At 39.1% G+C, this 19,085-nt stretch overlaps 1 protein-coding gene across 8 annotated transcripts in view; it reads left to right on the plus strand.

The window, feature by feature from the left end:
* TSC1 (TSC complex subunit 1) overlaps window positions 1-19,085 on the plus strand; it is a 63,206-nt gene that overhangs the window by 40,755 nt on the left and 3,366 nt on the right. For 5 of the 8 annotated variants that reach the window (XM_080561761.1, XM_080561763.1, XM_080561760.1 and 2 more), the window contains 21 exons: window positions 373-435; window positions 1,488-1,661; window positions 2,540-2,643; window positions 3,212-3,364; window positions 4,973-5,117; window positions 6,144-6,298; window positions 6,613-6,686; window positions 8,163-8,341; window positions 8,795-8,904; window positions 9,147-9,270; window positions 9,647-9,759; window positions 10,029-10,101; window positions 11,445-11,543; window positions 12,745-13,315; window positions 14,042-14,085; window positions 14,783-14,949; window positions 15,800-15,982; window positions 16,363-16,473; window positions 17,040-17,162; window positions 18,135-18,322; window positions 18,436-18,597. In XM_080561761.1, the coding sequence (XP_080417887.1) occupies window positions 1,556-1,661; window positions 2,540-2,643; window positions 3,212-3,364; window positions 4,973-5,117; window positions 6,144-6,298; window positions 6,613-6,686; window positions 8,163-8,341; window positions 8,795-8,904; window positions 9,147-9,270; window positions 9,647-9,759; window positions 10,029-10,101; window positions 11,445-11,543; window positions 12,745-13,315; window positions 14,042-14,085; window positions 14,783-14,949; window positions 15,800-15,982; window positions 16,363-16,473; window positions 17,040-17,162; window positions 18,135-18,322; window positions 18,436-18,597 (2,984 nt within the window). In that variant the 5' untranslated portion in view covers window positions 373-435; window positions 1,488-1,555. Of the gene's footprint in view, window positions 1-372; window positions 436-1,487; window positions 1,662-2,539; window positions 2,644-3,211; window positions 3,365-4,972; window positions 5,118-6,143; window positions 6,299-6,612; window positions 6,687-7,352; window positions 7,475-8,162; window positions 8,342-8,794; window positions 8,905-9,146; window positions 9,271-9,646; window positions 9,760-10,028; window positions 10,102-11,444; window positions 11,544-12,744; window positions 13,316-14,041; window positions 14,086-14,782; window positions 14,950-15,799; window positions 15,983-16,362; window positions 16,474-17,039; window positions 17,163-18,134; window positions 18,323-18,435; window positions 18,598-19,085 lie in introns of those variants that run through there. The other 3 variants (XM_080561766.1, XM_080561765.1, XM_080561767.1) reach the window with 3 other exon arrangements.

Genomic DNA, 19,085 nt, shown 5'->3' on the forward strand with positions numbered 1-19,085 from the left:
AGTTAGAGTAATTATTCTGGAATCAGAATTTGGTATGATAAGAGAAGACGTGTGTGTGCAAGATTTTACTTCGCATAAATAAAACTCTTTAACAGCTTCTTAAGGTTCACAGTGCAAAGCTATAATCTTGTTGCGAAGGCCATCTAGTTTGAGGCCATTGCACAGCCTAACCTATGGACAATTCCAGAAAGGACAACTATGCAATGCTTCTTGGGGTTTTTCAAGCCAAAGGCTGACTCTCCTTGTACAGGAGGTGCCTAGCTCTGCTGTTCTTGGTAAAGAATTTAACGTTGTTCTGAATATACACGGTTTGGTAAGGAAGAGGTAATTTGTACCTTTTGTTAATCTGTTCCTGCTTTTTTTCTTTATTAGTGATCATGAAAGGTGTGTGGTTGGCAGCACTGCAGACAGAAGCTCAACGCATCCACAGAACAGGTGCAGTATATACAGCTGCAGTAAAAAAAACCTTGCGTGTAAACTTGGTCATGTGTCAGTCCATATAGGAAATGAAAAATACATGCTAGCTGGAAATAAGAGAGAGAAGAAACCCTTGCTAACAAATTAGTATGATGTGAAGCCAGATTCTTTCTGCCACTTGAAAAAGTTTAGCATAGGATTCTTACGGGTGGAGGATAACTTGGTTCATTTTGTGTTAGGTGTGATAACTACATCCTTCCCTCACTGCTACATGGAAGAAAGCCACATAAAAAGCCCCAAATGGTTTAGATTTACTCCTGCTTAGTACTCTGAAGGTGACCAGAGTCATTTAATCTGCACGGTGTTGCTTGTAGTAATCTATACAGCTTGTGCACTGTGGGGTTTTTAATATATAATGCACGAATTATACATGTGAAAATGAGGTATGTTGTGCTGCGAAGCTTGTAATTTAGTATGCACGGATGGCCAAGCAACGGCAGCTGTAGTAACCCTAACTGAGTTTCCGAACAGCTGCAACTTGGCCATATTGCAAGTATTAAAGCACAGATCTATTAGTATGCAATAATGGAAAGCCGAGGGCAGTGAATTTCTCATCTAGCCACGGGAGTGGAAAAGGATCTCGAGCTGCATATTTCTTCCAGGGTGTAGACTACTATGTGGAGTGCTTGAAAGGTTGGTTGAGGAGGAATTGCTGTAAGAAAATGAGAATGGAGTGAATCCAGGGAGCTATTTGCATTTTATTCAAAACTTTAGTTTTAGTTGACTTACCTGGAGAGCAAATAAAAAAAATAAACCTCCAGAAACAGAACGGTCTGATAGTCCCCAGTCTGTGTACGCTATCCAAGGTCTTCCATATGACAGATTAATGTCTCAAAAACAAACAAACATTTTCTCTCACAGCTTTTATTGCAGGTGTGTAAGTTCTAGCAATTCTTTCAGTGTAAAACTGTTAAATGGGCAATACTGCAGAAAAGAAATAGGGAAACAACAAATCTAAGATAGAAAGGAAAAAAGGAAGGCTCATTTATCTGTTCTCTCTTCACTCCTAGTCTGGTAGAGGCACCAATGAGGAACTTCCTGAAATTTTAACCTCCACATTCACGTTAGTACATGCATCATGGCACAACAAGGAAATGTTGGTGAGCTCCTCTCAATGCTGGATTCTCCAATTCTGGGTGTCCTGGAAGATATAACAGCTGCGTTCAAAGATAATCTCATTTGTGGTATGTATCCTTAAAAGTAAGTGGAGGTAGGGTTTTGCTTTTACACCGACAAAGGTAGAATAATGTGATGCTGTTCTCTGTCAAATACACTCTTTTGCAAATGTGACTTGAAGGAAACTCTTAATATTTGGGACTTAAATTGCTTTAAGGGTTGAAGGTTCTCTTCAGTCTGTTTTGCTTAATGGCATGTCTCTTGGAAGGTTTGTTAAATAATTGTTAAAATGCTGTTATAAAATGATTGGATTTTTCTGGGGCATAACCTCAAGTTGTGGGCTGATGACGCTTTCTTTGTCAAGTGTAAAAAGAATTGGGTGTCGTGCACATTATGGGAACTAGCGGGATTTTGCTTGTTCAGAACAAACAAACAAAAAACCTGACCCCAAACAAAACTTCAGATGCAGACTTTCTTTAAAAAATGCTCTCTGCTACTAAGGCATCTCTTATGTTGATGGAGCCTTTTCAGGGAATGAGAGCATTGTTAATCTCCTTATCCCTGAGGTTGTTCTTTATGCTGAAGGGAGAGAGTATAAAATTGCTCCTGAACTCTTTGCCTCTGCTGGGTAGAACACTCCTGCAGTTAGCTTCATCTAGGTTTTTAAGGTTAGAGAGTGCCGCAGTAATTGTTCTTCATTTAAACAACAAAACAAATCAAAAAACACCGGTTACTTTCCTACTGAGCTAAATGTAACTGCTTGAATGGTCATGAACTAGTGAAGGTAGTTGAGAGGTCTCATTTTCTGAAAGGCCTGAAACAGTAGGTACTAGTTTGTTATAAATTGTGCAATAGTTGTCACAAAGTTGAGCAACATTCCTGTAATAAATGCTTCATTTCTAGTATATTGAGAATATATGTTTTTTTCTTGTTGTAAAACTGATAGACCGTGGACCTATGCTTGTGAACAACCTGGTAGACTATTACTTGGAAACCAATTCTCAGCAGGCACTGCATATACTGTCCACACTACAAGAGCCTCATGACAAGGTAAAAAAAAAAAAAAAAAAATTTTTTAAATTATGGCAAATTTTAGCGTGGTAATTAAAGAAGCATTTAAATAGCATCTGTTAGTATTGTGCTTTTGCATTCTGACATGTAATTACCTTGTTGTAGACATGTAGTATCTCTATATCAAAAGTAGAGTTTTTAGTTTTTTAATCTTAAAAATACTCCATTTCATGGGTTGTTTAAACTGGCCTGGTTACCAAAGAACCTCTACAATTTGAATTTTTTTTGAGGAATGATGTTGGTTCTTTGCATAGCTGCGTCTGCTTGTTGAATGTTAGATTTATTAGCCTGAAACAATTGGGGTATTTTTAGAGCAGGTAACCATTTTTAAATAGATTGAGAGAATGGCACTGGAAATTTTTACTTTGGTTGACCAGATTTTTAATATTTGGATCCTGTATATTTCTAAAATGCCCTTAGTTTCCACAACTGACAATAGCAAACTGGTGAATATAGATTTTTTTTTTTTAAATATATATATTTAACTAAAGTATATTTTCATCAAACAAAACTTCCCTTTTTCTACCACTCTAAAATCCTTTCTCAGCACCTTCTGGACAAAATTAATGAATATATGGGCAAAGCTGCTACCCGTTTACCCATTCTCTCTCTACTGGGACATGTAATAAGACGACAACCATCTTGGAAACATAAGCTTTCTCAAGCACCTCTCCTACTTTCGTTACTTAAATGTCTCAAGGTAAGAACTGTGTCACTGTTGTCCACTGAAACACTTGTACACTTGAAGTAAGCGTACATACTTGTAATGTAAGGCATTTATTTTCTGTTTTGGTGTCACTTAGTTAAGCTGTGAGTAGAGAGGAAATGTTGATTAAAATACAGAGGCACGCTGGAAAAATTGCAACTGAATATTCTTCTGCTCCTCTTATTACTGACAATCCTGTCTCTAAAAGCATCTGGCACTGCATAATTTTGAGTTAGGGATGTTTAAAGTTCACTACAACTTTTTGAAAACAAGTCCAAGACCAAGAGCCATTGGTGAAGCTGATGGATACCTTGAATGTGAATCTATTGAGAAGCTAAGTGACTTCCCGTTAGTGCGTTCTGAACTGCTCGCATGTATGGCGATATACTCTGCTCCATCTGCAGTGCAGTTGAGCTATACAGCAGACTATTCCATGGTGAAATTACCTTTGAATTAGTAGACTTTCCCATCTTAGGTGCAGACATGCTGGAGTGTAAAGAGGTGTCTATCTGGAGTATACAGAGAATAGAGGAGGCAGAGAAGAAAAATCTGTAACGTTGACTGTCCCATCAGCCTGGGTGGCTCTTGGGATATATGCCAAGACCAGCTTAGTAGCATCTCGCCGCAGGCTTACCTGTGCTGTTCATGCCCCTCTCCTGGCAAAGCAGAGGAACTACTGAGGGAAACGTACGTTGAATTGGGGAAGCTAGAAGGGACTGTACTGGGAAAGAGTTTGAACATAGCCTGTGTCATGTCCTAAAATCTAGTTTTTATTACTGTTTCATCTAGCTAAAGATTTTTGCTACCATACCCCGTTCTCTCAGTGTAAGCCAGGGGGTTCTGATTGTTTGAGTTACTGCTTTATGAAATATTTAGCAGCTGGAGTCATCAACCAGGCATTGTTTACACTTGCATGCCATACAGCAATGCCTCCCTCAAGTCTCAGTGTTCTAACAGTACTAAGGCTTTCGTTTGGTTCACATTTGAAGTCTCTGAAACTGAGAAAAGGTAGCTTTTAATTTAGTGAAGATTCAAAAGACCAAATAGTTTATATAACTTGTCATGTTAATCATCCTGAAAACTTGATGTGACAATGTGACAGGTAACTCGTTCGCAAGATGCACAAAGGTAAGTTTGTATGATTTAGGTTTAATAGAAAACCTTCTGACCTTTGTGTCAGTAATTGACCAAAATCCTTGAATATCCTGACCAGATTTGCATTTTCTTATGCTCTGAATGCCCTGTGCTTGGCTCTGTGGAGTAGGAAATGCAGTTCGTAAGATGCTTCACATACCAGTAATATTTGTTTTTCCTACTTAATTGATGGAACTGTGGTGATGTTCCCTTTTTAAGTCAAGTCTTTTTTACGGAAAAGCAGGAGGCAAATAACAGGACAGGAGCAAGAATCTAAAATCTTTTTCTTAGATTTATTCTGGATGAAAGAGACAGTAACTTTGGTCCATTAAGATATGGTAGGTTTCAGACTGTTTCAAAGTAGAGAACTTTTTCCATGATGATGTTTCCAGTGCTTACTTCATCCTTGGAAAAATGAAGTTTAACTCTATTTTAACTGACTAATGCAAGTTTTTTCCCTTCTTGCAGACTGACACAGATGTAGTAGTACTCACCACAGGTGTCCTAGTGCTAATAACCATGTTGCCAATGATTCCTCAGTCTGGCAAACAATACCTTCATGATTTCTTTGGTATCTTTGGGCGTCTCTCAGCCTGGTGCTTGCAGAATCCAGGTGAGATTTCTACTTTGTTGCATGCAGTTACAGTGTAGCAGTATCCTTGAGACTCTTAGGCTGCTGATGAGCACGTTCTTTTGTGAGACTCTTAAAGGTCTGAGATTATTTAAATGCAGAAGATTATGTATTAAGATTAAAAGCTATTCTGTTCTTTGGTAGTATTGGGCACTGCTTCTTTGCTCAAAAGTTAGAAATCTCTTAGATTCTCTAGTGTGGTGCTGCTGTTATCTGAAGTGTTACTGGACAGAGATGCTACCTTGATGGCAGTGAAAAAGCAGAGATTGATGTTAATGGGTAGAAAAAGGAAACACTGCTAACATTTGAGGCAGATATTTGGGAATTTGAGTTTCCCAGGTGTGACTGGGGAGGCAGAAGCAACACGTAAGAATTCCTTTCAATATATAATTTTCAATAGTCATGAAAGTGTTGGCAAACCTAGTCTTCTCAGTCACAACATTGGTTTTGCTGAATTTTTTGTAAGCTATCTGAGATCCAACAAGTTCCAAGTTACTTATGTATGTCTTGTGGATATATGAACAAATGTTGTGTTAAGCACATAAAGATCCTATTTACAAGGCAATTTGTCACTAGCAAGATTGGAATTTATAGAACAGAAGGATGGCTAGTAAGAGTCAAGTCTGTTGTGAATGTTTTCTGTGAAAGACATTTTGAAGTGAAGCATGCCTTTTTTAATTGTTCAGGCAATCTTGCAAACTCTGTATTACTATTCAGAGTGGCTTCTGGTATTTTTATTTGAGTAGAAAATACTGTGCTTTAAAGACTAATTCCAACCAGTATCCTGTCATTCTTAATGGTCTGTATCTAATTTTTGGTTTTGCTGTGAGCTGATGAGAATGGGTTGGCTGTTCTCTCAGAAGACTTCATAGCTTTGCTAGGGATTGTTTGTATTTCAGAAGACCTGTTCCAGTTAGCATTTCAAATGTAAAAACAGTTTGCTTGCATTCTTAGAAGTCTTGTTCTTTTCTTCAGTGTAGTGAAAAAGATTCTAACTATTTTTTCCAGGTCACGTGGCAGAGATTTATCTTGTCCATCTTCATGCCAGTGTTTATGCTCTTTTTCATCGTCTTTACGGAATGTATCCTTGCAATTTTGTCTCCTTTCTGCGTTCTCACTACAGTATGAAGGAAAACTTGGAGACCTTTGAAGAGGTAGTGAAGGTAAAATGCTGTTCATCACTGTAGTGTCTGAGACAAGAAATTCATAGCTGTGTAAAGGCAGTTATTTGTCAAGTTAGTAGACTGACTTTGATTTTACTGAGAGCTGTTCAGCTGTATAGACAAGCTATTGAAGGACTGAAATCTCATTTGGAACAGGATCATCTCTCGAGGCTGTGATGTTATGTGCTAGCTTTAAACATTTGTTAAATGCAAAATTTTGACCAATTGAGATCAGCAGGTTGTTCATCGGTTTTGTGTATTTTAGTGCAATCAGAAAAATGTTGTAATAATGTTTTTTTCTCTTGCTCATCCAGCCAATGATGGAACATGTGCGAATTCATCCGGAATTAGTGACTGGATCTAAGGACCATGAACTGGACCCACGAAGGTATATATACGTTCTCTCTGCTATTAAGAAAGTCTATAAGTGACCATATTTTAGCTGAGTTATTTCAGAAGGCTTACAGCAAAAACTTTTCTATCAACAACAGCGTGTGCCAGTGGTGTTTCACCATCCATTTTCATAGGTACACCAGGTAAATGCATAGAATTTCTTCATCCAAGCTTACAGCTGGATGAATAAGCAGTCTTCTCTTGTGAAGGGCCGTTAACAATGATGTTGGGTTTCTAAATTCATTTTATATCTGGGATAGAATCCGTTTTTTACTTAACAATTACTTAACAGATTTACTTAATGGTTTACTTTCTTAATTTTATGACGTAACAATGAAACGTTTTCATAAAATTCTAAAAAACTTTGCTTATAGTAAAGTTGATCTGACCACTGTTGATCTGCTTCACTGGCTTAAGGTTTGGGTCACCGCTTTGGTTTGTTGAAGTACTTGGTGGGCTTTTTGTTGAAAACCTTCAGTGTGTCTTGTTTTGGTACCTAGATATTGGTTCAGTTAACAGATCAATTCTTTTAACAGGTATGTTTTAACATCAGTTGTATTAGTTTTCTTTAGAAATAGGCTCATTTGCCTGCAGCAGCACCACTTGCTGCTTTTCTCTTGTCTCCACAGGCCCAGCCACTGAAGAGGAGAAATTGACTCTTGTTGCTGCACAGTAGTGCTCTTGCCCTGCTTTTCAGAGCCACTAGGAAAACACTACTAAATGGGAACCTATTGAATATCACAATGCTCAGTTTTGCAGGCTTCTCTCAGACAGGGAGAATGGGTACGGAGGGAGGGTGGTGCCACTAAGGAGTTCAACTGGCACAAAACTAACTGTTTGAAGCCTTCTGATTTGGTATCGTTCACATATCTTACATTCAGAAGTGACTCAGCCTTTAATAGACAGCCTTCTGTGTTTTTTCTTCTTTACAGTGAACTTCCATCCCCTGAAATATTGGACAGATCTGTATGGCTGCTAACTTTAGTGAGGAAAAAAAAAATTCAGAATGAAGGAAGTAGTAATAATAAAGGACATTCCCAAAACTTAGGAGGAAAAACACAAACCTGAAACTGGCATTGCGGATGGTGATTGCTTAAATAACATAATTCCCTCATTGCTGGCATTTCTAAATTTTGACCAACATCTGAGTCTAGCTGAGCTGATTTCTACAGTTGCTGAAGCTCAGGATCAACCAAATCTTCATATACTATTCCTCCTTTCCAGAGTGCTCCATGGCAGACCTTTATGGATCTCTGTGTCAAAGCTGTTTGTCTCCTATATGAGACCCCATTTTATAAGTCATCTGGTTGCAATTTCTGTATGCTGCCTTGTTCCAGTTCTGGCTGGGAGTATGCAGGGCTGTCTGGAACAAATGAGCCATCCTATAAGCCAATTCCTGATATCTCCAGGAACCCTTGTTTGTAACAATAATTGACTAACTTACTCTTTTGGATCCAAAAACTGTCTGCAGGTGGAAAAGACTAGAAACTCATGATGTTGTGATAGAATGTGCCAAAATCTCCCTGGACCCTGCAGAAGCCTCGTATGAAGATGGCTATTACTCTGCATCTCGGAAACCCTGTACAAACTTAAAACATCATCAAACTGACCCCAGTGCCAGCCATTACATTGACACACAGAGCAGCTATGGTAAGATCTGCCTGATGGCTAATGAATACCCATTTCCTGGAAGAAAATGGGCCTTAGAGCAAAGAGGCATCTTATTATCTCACTTGAAGTCCAGTTCTTGGGCACTGGAAAACAAACTTTCATTTAAAACACGTGTATATGTTTACATATGCATGCATGCTCTGATCATGCAGACATACAGAATGTTGACAAAGCTGCCTTTTCCATGCCTCTGCCTGCCCCTCAAAACAACCAAACCAAACAAAAACAAAAGCTGTAGTATGTAATATGTGCAATAGATACCTTCTGGGGTTGGAAGAAAAGTTTCTTGTTTGCTCGCTATGGCTGTGTACATTGTGTATGTAGAATGGACTTGAAATGTTTTGCTTAAAAGCCTTTACTACTAGCCAGAAGAATCACTGATTTATAATTGATATGTATGATACTTCTAATTTATGTTTTTTAAACTTTCAGGGACTTCTACCCCGTATTCCACTCCTCGGCTAACACTATCACAAATGCCAGGGCAGCTACCTCAGATTCTGAGCCCACAGTCAATACAGCTGTCAACTGAGCCACAGCAGGTAAAGCAGAAGGTTACACGCAGCATGCACTTAATGCTTTGCATTTTGCTTGTATTTTCTATTGACAATACCCCAAAATCATGTTTCTGAGAAGTACTGAATTCTTCAGAACTTAGTGTGTATTTCAGATTTATTCCCATCTGGTTTCCTATATCAGAGCGTGGATGTGGATGCTTGACAGTGCACACATTCTTTTTCTGAGCTTCGCTGATTTGTGTTTATTGTGTATTGGTTTTGCGTAGGTTACCATCTGGAGTCCTTCTGCAGTTTGTGGTATGACCACTCCACCAACCTCCCCTGGAATTGTCCCATCAGAATCATCCCAGTCTTCATCGCAACCTTACAGCAAAGCTTTTGGCACATCTGGTATGTGCTGCGTTTTTTGAATTAGGCCTTGAGGATTTATTAAAATAGAAATTCTGGCTGTAAATTTTGCTGTCAGCTTCTTAAACGGGGTTGCAGCACTCTGCTGTTTGATAAGCTTAAGTCATTACTTCTGTGAATGGAGTACCTGGTCATCCAGAGTAATGCAAACACTGAGACAAATTGCAATGAGTTCAGTGCCAAAGTCTGAAACAGGCCCATTGGAAACTGTGTGTCTTTATCTTGGTAGATAGTGGAAAGAGATTTAAGAAGTAAATGGCTGAGATACTGTTTAAACATACAATTCTTCACATATAATGCTCAGCTGAAAGGAGGAAATGGGAACCTTGCTGAAGGAACTTTTGCTCCCCCTTTTCAGCAGGGGGTAAAGGAACGCCTTTGGGAACACCAGCCACATCTCCTCCACCCAGCACTTCAGATGACTTTGTGCATGTTTCACTTCCTTCAGCTGCTGCCACACCTCCTAAAAAGGTACAACAAAATTCTTCTGCCAACTAAATCTGACTTTTCATTGACTTACTGTACGTGCAGTAACTATAACCAAGGAAAATCAAAGTAACAGACTTGGTGTTGCATTTTATTGTAAAACCTCATTTTCTTCTAAGGTTAGACTACTTTTACCATTTCCAATTACATATTTTTTGTGTAACTGTGTAAATTTTCTTTCTATGAAACTGTCCAAGAGGTTTGTTTTGAACAGATGTCTGATATAAAGAATATGTATGTATGTTTTTTTCCAGGAGGACAAATCAGATTCTGGGAGGCCTTTATTGTACCGACAACAAAATGTCATAAACAGCGATAAATCATTGGGTAAACTCCACTTTCCTCTCCCTGTTTTCAATAACTTATTTTAAACAAATCCTGTTTTTAATGACATATTCCAACTGCCAAACACTTTTCCACAGGTTTTTCTATTTTTTTTCACTGAGTTCTTCATAGTTCCAGGATCCTGCCTTAAACTGATGCAACTTAAAACCTTCCCATGATGCTTTTGATTTCATTTTAAGTATTCACCTTCAGAAGTAGCCTGCAGATTTTTTTTTTTTAACTGGCCTATTTGCCTTTTCATGCGTATTTAAATTTAAATATGCAGATCAACACTGAAGTCTGAAAAAGGATTTTTTTTTAAAGCTGATGCTTTGAGGGTGAATTCTTTTTAGAAACAACAAGTTGTACTTGAAGTTTTTACTTGAACAAAGTATGTCACATGTGCAGCCTTACAATTTGATCCAGACATGAGGATAGATATGCTTCCTTGAAAGGCTTTTGGAAAAACTTTGTTTGCTATCCACAATTGTATTGCTGTACTTGAACTGTTTCTGAAAGTCCTGTGGAATATTGAAAGCAACAGTGGATGGTTGAGGAACTCAACTTCTAATAGGTAAATCTAGATTCCCTTTTCCATTCTCTGACATCTACGCCTGTGAGAGCTGTAGAAAGGGATTTGGGCACTGTTTGAAACCTCTATACATCGCATCTTTACTGTCCTCAAGGTGCAAATGATAGTGAAACTCAAGCTGGTTTTCCCTGCTGAAGTGTTATAGCAACACTGGAATCTGAACTTCTGAATTACAAGATCAGGCTAGGTTTTTCAGTGGGTTCCTAATCTGTTCCTGAGCTGTGAGCATGAGGTTTCTGTCCTGCATGCTTTTGTGTGTGTATCCCTGGCGGCTGTCTCAGAGTTTTGATCACTAGTCACAAACTGTCAAGTTTGTATTACATCAGCTTACCACACTTCCTTTTTGGGGTGCAGGGAGGTAAGAACTGTGTCCTCAAGTAGCCAAATCAGAAGCTAAGAGGGAGTTTAAAGCTAATGTAGAAGTATAGCTGTTGCACTACATATTGGCTGCTTTTTTATTTATTTAATGGATTCAGCTGCAGACAACACATCCTTACTTGTAGAGGAGGCCACCTACACTTGTTGTGCAGTAGCAAATGTTAAGTTTACAAAATTACACTTCTGGATTGGGACAAACATGTGACTAATCTCAGAAGTGGTTTCCACAGGAACAGATGCTTCCTCAAAAGAGGAAAGAGGGACACGTTTAATCTAAGGCCCTTACAGCAGTATAAGGCTCCTGTTCTGTGCTGTAATAAGGCTGGACAAAACAGCATCTATACAACTAACTTTTCTTTTCTTTTCTTTTTTTCAGACACACCCGGTAGTAAAAGTTCAGTAACCTTAAGTGATCTTCCAGAGTTTTTAGGCGGTTTGTCTTTTGAAGATAGTGCTGAAAAGGACAGAGAGGAAGGTAATTTCTGTTATCTTTAGATACATCTTAGCTAAGGAAATATAAGATTCATGGCTCGTGCTAAATTGTTTTGCCTTATATCACTGCTGTTCTCAGTACTCTCTAGGGTAACTTTCATATGTTTAAATCCCTTCTCTGTGAGCTTTGCCATTAATTAATTTTAAACGTGCCATTTCTGGGCCTACAATATGGGAATTCTTGTTGCAACCTGCTTTATTCCTTTCAAAAGTTGCCCAATGCTGAAGACTAGTACCCAGAACTCAGACTTGTTCCCCTAAGTAAAAAATCTCAAATCTTTTTTTATTAGAGAGCAGCTGACTGGAACGAGAGAACTTAGTAATGCTGGTATTTATTTTAGGAACAAACAAACAAATCTATAGGAGAATGAGTAAATCTGTGGTGATTAGTTAATTTAATAGCATTTGTTCTCACTATAAGGCAAATTCAGTCCTATGTAAAGAATCCCTACAAAACTCTTATTTAAAAAATAAAAATAAACCCTGTTTTGAGAGCTTCAGTGAGATAGTTGTATATTTGTCCTTAAACTCTTAATGTTTTTTTCAGGATGTCATTAATTTGTCTTATAGAAATTGGGCACATTTATTCATTTTTTTCCCATGTTTAGAATAGGTCTGCATTGTCTTTAAATAATAGCATCTTTTCAAATGCAAGTGTTTTTCATAAAGGTGTTCATAAATTGTCAAAACAGTAAAGTTTGTAAACTTAATCTTCTTCAGAAGACTAAAGTGGGTACGGTCCTGATGTGAAAGAATAATAAAAAGCAAACTCTAGAAGAAGGTATTTTAGCTGCTGTAATTCTATCTTACCTTCAAGGTGAGATTTTTATTTTTTAAGGCGTGCTTACATTGTTAACAGTAGGATTTTAGTCTTTGGGGAAATGCTTCAAGTTGACCAATTTAAGAACTAGAGCTACTTAAAGCAAGTGAATCACTCTTCTGTCATAGAACCATGAGTTAGGTTGCACTCCTCGGTTCTGAAGCATGGTCTGGTTCTAATTTTACTTCAGGGCACCTTGCAGGACTTTTTCCCTAGCTACATAGAGATGTTCAAGCATGTGTAAGGTAAATGGACGCCTAAGGGTGCTACGAGAACTGGTTAGGGTACAGGAAAAAATACACTGTCCAGAAACTTTGTGTTAAGCTGACTTAACTAATTGATCGCCCCCTTCCATCCCTCTCAGATGCAATATCTAAAGAGATCTCCGAGATCACAACTGATGCTGAACACATGGTGCCTAGAGGAGGATTTGACTCTCCATTTTACCGCACAAACGAAAGTCTGTCAGGCTCTCAGAAGAAGACCCAATCAGCAGTCTCTAGTGTTCAGGGACACGGTCCGACCTCTGAGCCTTTAACGTCTTCTCTGGACAAGCCTGGGCCTGAGAGTGCGCGGGAAACACCCAAACAAACGTTTACTCCCATAGACAAGCCCTGCGGAGGCTCTGGTGAAAGCCCTGCTGGTAACAGGGAAGGAACCTCTGGGGAGACGAGTATTCTCACTCCCAGCCCTTGCAAAGTACCAGCGCAAAGAAGAGTGGTGTTTGGGAGTGGGCAGCCTCCCCTGTACGAGCACCTTTTTGAGGTTGCATTACCAAAGACTGCCTACCTCTTTGTTGGCAAGAAGACTGAGGAGCTGCTAAAGAAAGTCAAGGGATCCCAGGATGAAGACTGCGTGGCCTCTACTTCTCCTGTGGAAGTACTGGACAGACTGATACAGCAAGGGGCGGACGCGCACACTAAGGAGCTGAACAAGTAGGTGACTGAAAGTCTTGCTTTGCAAACTTTCTTGTTAAGACTCTTGTGCTGGCTTTATTTTAATAACTGCGTCTGGAAAACAGGTGGGTTAGGAAACCTGCGTGAAAAATGTATTCCGTGAAACATTACTGTTGGGAGGTTTGGGTGGAGAATTTTTATATTTCTCTTGGTAACCATTTTACTATAAAAATGGATCTGTGCCCTTAGAACTCTTTCTGACCTTAGTAACAGAGCTTGGCGTGAAGAAGTAGGGCTGCTGGGTGTGCTACCACACCACTGCTGGAGAGATTTGCTTACTTTATCAGGTTTAAGTCCCCCACTAGATGCTCAAAAGCAACTGTAGAGTCCCAGGGGAGACTGACACTTTCTTCTTTCTAATACAGATAATGCGAAGGACTGGAGAACCAGATTTAAAGGCTAGGTGCATCTGCTGCATTCCTCCTTCTTCTCTCATTCCCTTGTACTCCACTTTCTCCTTATGCTGTTTTCTCTACCTGAGATAATTTTTCTTGCTAACTTCCAAGAAATTCTGTCCTCCTTTACCATCTGCTCTTGCAGCCTGCTTCTTGCACAATTCCTTCTCATTCTCTTCATACCGATTGACCATAATTGTACTTTTATTAGGCTGTAAGATCCTTTGAGGTGGGGTTTCCATTTTAAAGTGACTCGCACAGTGTTTGTGTATTTAAACTTAGTGGTTAATGCTACATTTTCATTTTTCAGATTGTCTCTGCCAAGCAAATCTGCTGACTGGACTCATTTTGGAGGTGAGGATGTTTCTTGTGTTTTGGCAATCTGTTCTTCTATTATTAGACTTGCTTAAACAATGACCTGCTACTGTCATGTGCTTTTTTTTTCCTTTGCTAATGCTGCAGAAGGATGGTGCCTTCCTTCCATTAAATCATGGCTTATCTGCTTAGCAGATGAGTGCCCGTGTTCCAGTGTGACAAGATTTTTGGTGTGGGTTTTTTCCACTCTTTGAAAAGTGAATACTGCTTTCCCCACAATTTTACAGATTTCCACTTCTGACCATTTAAGATCTGCTAGCCTTCTGAGTGATGCCAAGCTTGGCTTTTTTTTCTTCATAGAAGGAGCAATCCATCTGGAGCATGTATATATTCAGGATACAAAAACAGCTTTGTTTTCAATGTCTGCTGAAAGCATTTTTTCCTGTGAGGTTTGTGTAACGTGGGGGAATAAACACAGGATTAGAAACTTGCCTGTTAAAACTGTAGTCATCTGCCACTTGTTTGAAGCAGACTTGTGGTTAAACATTATTTTTCTGGTTTCTTTGGGAAAAAATGTTTAAAAAATTAAGTTTGTGTTTTAATTCAAATGGAACAGACAAATTTTTAAGCTGTGATTTCAAAGAAATCTAATGTGTGTACTTCAGAAGATATTTCCCAGGTGTGGAACATGGACGGTACAGTTCAGTAACCTCTTGGTCTTCTAACTCCAATCCAGGTTCTCCTCCTTCAGATGAGATTCACACCCTGCGTAACCAATTGCTTTTGCTGCACAACCAGTTACTGTATGAGCGCTTCAAAAGACAGCAACATGCCCTTCGGAACCGGCGGCTCTTGCGAAAAGTGATTAAAGCAACAGCACTGGAGGAACATAATGCTGCCATGGTGAGCAGGGCTACAAATCTAGCAGTCATTTAAACACAGCGGTGCTAACAAGGGTTAACTGTCTTGGCCAGCATCTTTCTGTACCACTTGATTGAAAAAGAAACCTAGTTTCTCACCTTATTCAAGTCAGTGTTTGTGGAATGACCTATGGATGAGTTGCATGCACCGTGATCATTAAAACCAGTAGTTTCCATTTAACTGTAGGGGACTGAATCCATGGACGCCTCCATGCTTAACTCCTGCTGCCAGTTACCCTTGGGTTAATGGTAAAGGTTTCACAATTAGTGGAGTTACTTAGTGCTCCTTGACTGAGCAGTGGAAAAGCAAAAACTTGCTAAACTCAAATGCTCTTTTAGAGTTATTTACTATGATAAAATTCAAAGTTGTAAGTGCATTGAAGAATGTCTCAGTACAGATTTAGGCATGTTTCATTCTGTACCTCCATGTTATAGCTACTTTGATCTACAATTTCACCTTTTAAGATACTAGTGGAAGAACCAAAAGTAGCTTTCCAGGTTTGTTTTATAAAATGAACCATAACTTTAGCTGTGAAGCCCAAGTCCCCGACAAAAGCGTGAGGTGCTGGGGAAGAATGTGCTATTTCTCACTGTGTCTTTGGATGTGACTTTGAGTTACCAGCCTGTCCACTCTAGCACCATTTAAACTTTCTTTCAGCCCCACAAAACCATTAAGAATCTGCTCTATATGAGATGTTCTATTTATGGAGAAGTGTCGAGCCTGCATGCTGTTTAACTGGTGTTAGTGCTTTACTTAGCTAGTGACTTAGGATAGATGTTCTAACTGATAAAGCAGATGTCTTGCCTGATGCTTCATATGGGGTTCTTAACAGAAAGACCAGCTGAAACTACAGGAAAAAGAAATCCAGGCCTTGAAACTGAGTCTGCAGAAAGAACAGGCCAGGTACCACCAGTTCCAGGAGGAACATGAAAATATAGTGTCTCAGCTTCACAGCCAAATCAGACAGCTGCAACATGACCGGGAGGAATTCTACAACCAGAGCCAGGAATTGCAGGTATGAAGCAGACAGAACACTGAACAAAATTGTGTTGTCTCCTTACTGTGATTTGAAAAATAACCTTCCTGCTGACGTGGCATGAAATATCTAAGAGAAAGCTACATAATCTCCATTAGAGAAACTGTCCTAATTCAGAGTAAGACAGTGCGTAATTGGAAATGCCTATCTGTGGACAGTCATTGTCCTTTTATAGGTCTGTTTTGTGACGTTTTTGATTTGGAAGTAGAAAAATGCGGTTTCTTAGCTGGCTTTGGGACTTTCACAAGCTCTCAGTATAACTTGATTTACGGTCCTGGTGGTTATGGCCCTCCAGCCATATGCCATTGCTACTCCTTACTAAAGTTTCAGAACCCTGAGTGAGTTTTTTGTTTGAACAGACCAAGCTGGAAGACTGCCGGAACATGATTGCAGATCTGAGGTTAGAATTAAAGAAGGCTAACAACAAGGTGTGTCACACAGAACTGCTGCTTAGCCAAGTTTCTCAAAAGGTAAGAGAAGTCACTGTTCCCAGAGTCCCTTTGAGTCTTTCTGTTTATTGTCTGTTAATTGTTATCAGGTGCTTTTTCTTGTTCTGAAAGCCTGTGCTTAGTTCCATAGAATCTGATATTCATTGTGCAAAAACAACACACAGAAATGTGTTGTGGTGAAGAAATTCTAAACTCAGATCAAAGGCTTCTGAAACTTCTCGTTTTGGCTGATCTTTGCACAGTAGGAATTCCCAGATTGAGCAATATGAACTTGTGTTAAAGCTCTGCTAAATCTTGGCATCACAGAAATCATGTTTATGTTGGAAGTTAAATGGACTTCTCCTATAATTGGAAACATGGTTGTCTTGAGGGAAGCAATGTCTGTATGGTGAAATTCTGTATAGACTGTCACCAGCTTTATGAAAATTCATTTCTTCATCACTTAAGATCTGTGGTGCATTACAGTCTTGTATTTGTCTCCCTTTTTTTTTTATAAAAATGCCCTGTGAACACAGTGCCAGTCAACTGTGACTCTCGTGCTGACCTATTCATTTCCCTGCTTGAATCTGTTAAATTTCTCTTTAAAGCTTTCCAACAGCGAATCAGTGCAACAGCAGATGGAGTTCTTGAACAGACAACTTCTGGTTCTTGGAGAGGTCAATGAGTTGTACCTGGAGCAGTTGCAGCACAAGCACACAGACACTACAAAGGTACAATTGCAGACAGAGCCTTTGGGAATACTTTGCCTGAAGTCATCATCAAGTTGTTCTCAGCCTTGTGGTCAGAGTAAAGGAAATGCTTCGTAACATATTTTGTTAGCCTTTTGTTCAGATATTTTTTGTGCACTGCGTGGTTACGGAATCACTCCAGTGCGCTGTTTTTGAAAGCTAGGAAGGGTATGTTAGGGCACACCTGAAGTCAGTTTTAGCCACTTGATATAAATTCTTACTAGTTTCTTCGTGCCACTGCTGTAAATCAAGTACGTTGCTGTGTTCTTGCTGTAATTGACAGCAGGCTGTTGGAGGTAAAGTAACATTGGGCTCTTCTGTTTGTGAAAGCGCATAACGTAGAACAGTATTGCTGGAATTTGTAGAAGGTTCTTAACCAGGGTTTTAGCAGTTTGTGTGAGATGCTGTTTTAAAACACGCAGTATTCCTCTTCTCACTCAGTTGCTTTCTTATTAAGAGTTGGTACCAACTTTACTAAAACTTCTGTGGTTCATATGGTTTTACTTCCTGACTTCAAAGAGACCTTTTTTTAATTAGAAGCAAGTAACTTACACAACAATTGAACTGTTTCTGCGTGAGAGCAAGTAATTGAAAAAGGGGAATAGTAAGCCAAAAAAATATATCTTTTACTGGTATTTAATGAAGGTCATGTTGCAAAAACTGTCTTTAAAATGAAGGTTGTCTAATCTGGTGCAGAACTGGCAAGTTTACTTCGCAGAACATTTTTTAATAAGGAACATTAATGTGCTAATAAATTCCAATGATGTAGAATTGTTTTCACAGTAACGTAGTGTGCATCCTCAGAGTATCCAGCTTTCTGTATCTGTTTTTAGAAATGCTTTTATTCCATCCTGCTTCAACTGTGCCTATTTATAGCATCAGAACCATGTCTAAATATTAATAAAAACATCACACAATCAAATTATACTTTAACACTGTGTTCTTTCCTTTGAGGAGGTTGAAATGTTGCACGCTGCTTATCGGAAAGACCTGGAGAAAGCAAAATTGTGTGTTCAACAGCAAAGCCAAAGGCTTGATGCTTCCCAGAAACGGATAGCTGAACTGGAATCTCAGCTTTCTAAAAAGGACCATCTCTTCGTGGAGCAAAAGAAATACCTGGAAGATGTCAAAATCAAAGCAAGGTAGGGATTTCCTATGTAAAACTTCAGCAGTGAGTTGACAGGTGCAGTGTTACATTTGAGGCAGAATCTGGAGAAACTGGAACTGATGGCCTTTGGTTTATCTTCTCATTCAGAGGTCAGCTGCAAGCAGTAGAAAGCAGATACAAGGCCCAGAAAAGAATCACCCAGGCATTTGAGCTGGAGATCTTGGATCTGTTTGGCCGGTTGGAGAAGAGCAGCTTATTGAAAAAACTTGAAGATGAAAAAACAGAAGCAGCTGAAGCAGCAGAAGAAAGGTAAGGGCAATGATGTAAATATGCTGGACTCGTGACCAGTTTTTGGAATTTATCACTGGGGAATTTCTAGCACTCGGAGGCATCATCTCAAAATATTTGTTATTTCCCACTTAGACTGAATCTGGTTCAGGACTCTTCCAGGGTTACTGAGAATCACTGTCAAAATTGGCAGTGTTTAGGAAATACTTCTCAGCTGAACATTATTCACACTTGGAGGCAAATGTCCAGTTTGTCTCATAGATTGGTCTCTTTAGCCTATAAATTGTTATGTGTTTAAGTAGTTGCTTTACATAAGTCTTCCTAAAACGCCTGAGTAGTGTTGTACTTTCATTCAGATCATACCTTTTTTTCCTACACCACATTCTTCTACAGCATGAGGATAATTTCTTGCACTGCAAGTGGATTTGTAGGTAACAGCTTATTTTGTGATGGGTAAAAGAAAGATCTACAGTCCAAGGACGATGTATAGATACCTTCCTTTTCCTTAA

The sequence above is a fragment of the Anser brachyrhynchus genome, assembly GCF_964034855.1.
Source record: "Anser brachyrhynchus genome assembly, chromosome: 19".
Lineage (NCBI taxonomy): Eukaryota > Metazoa > Chordata > Aves > Anseriformes > Anatidae > Anser > Anser brachyrhynchus.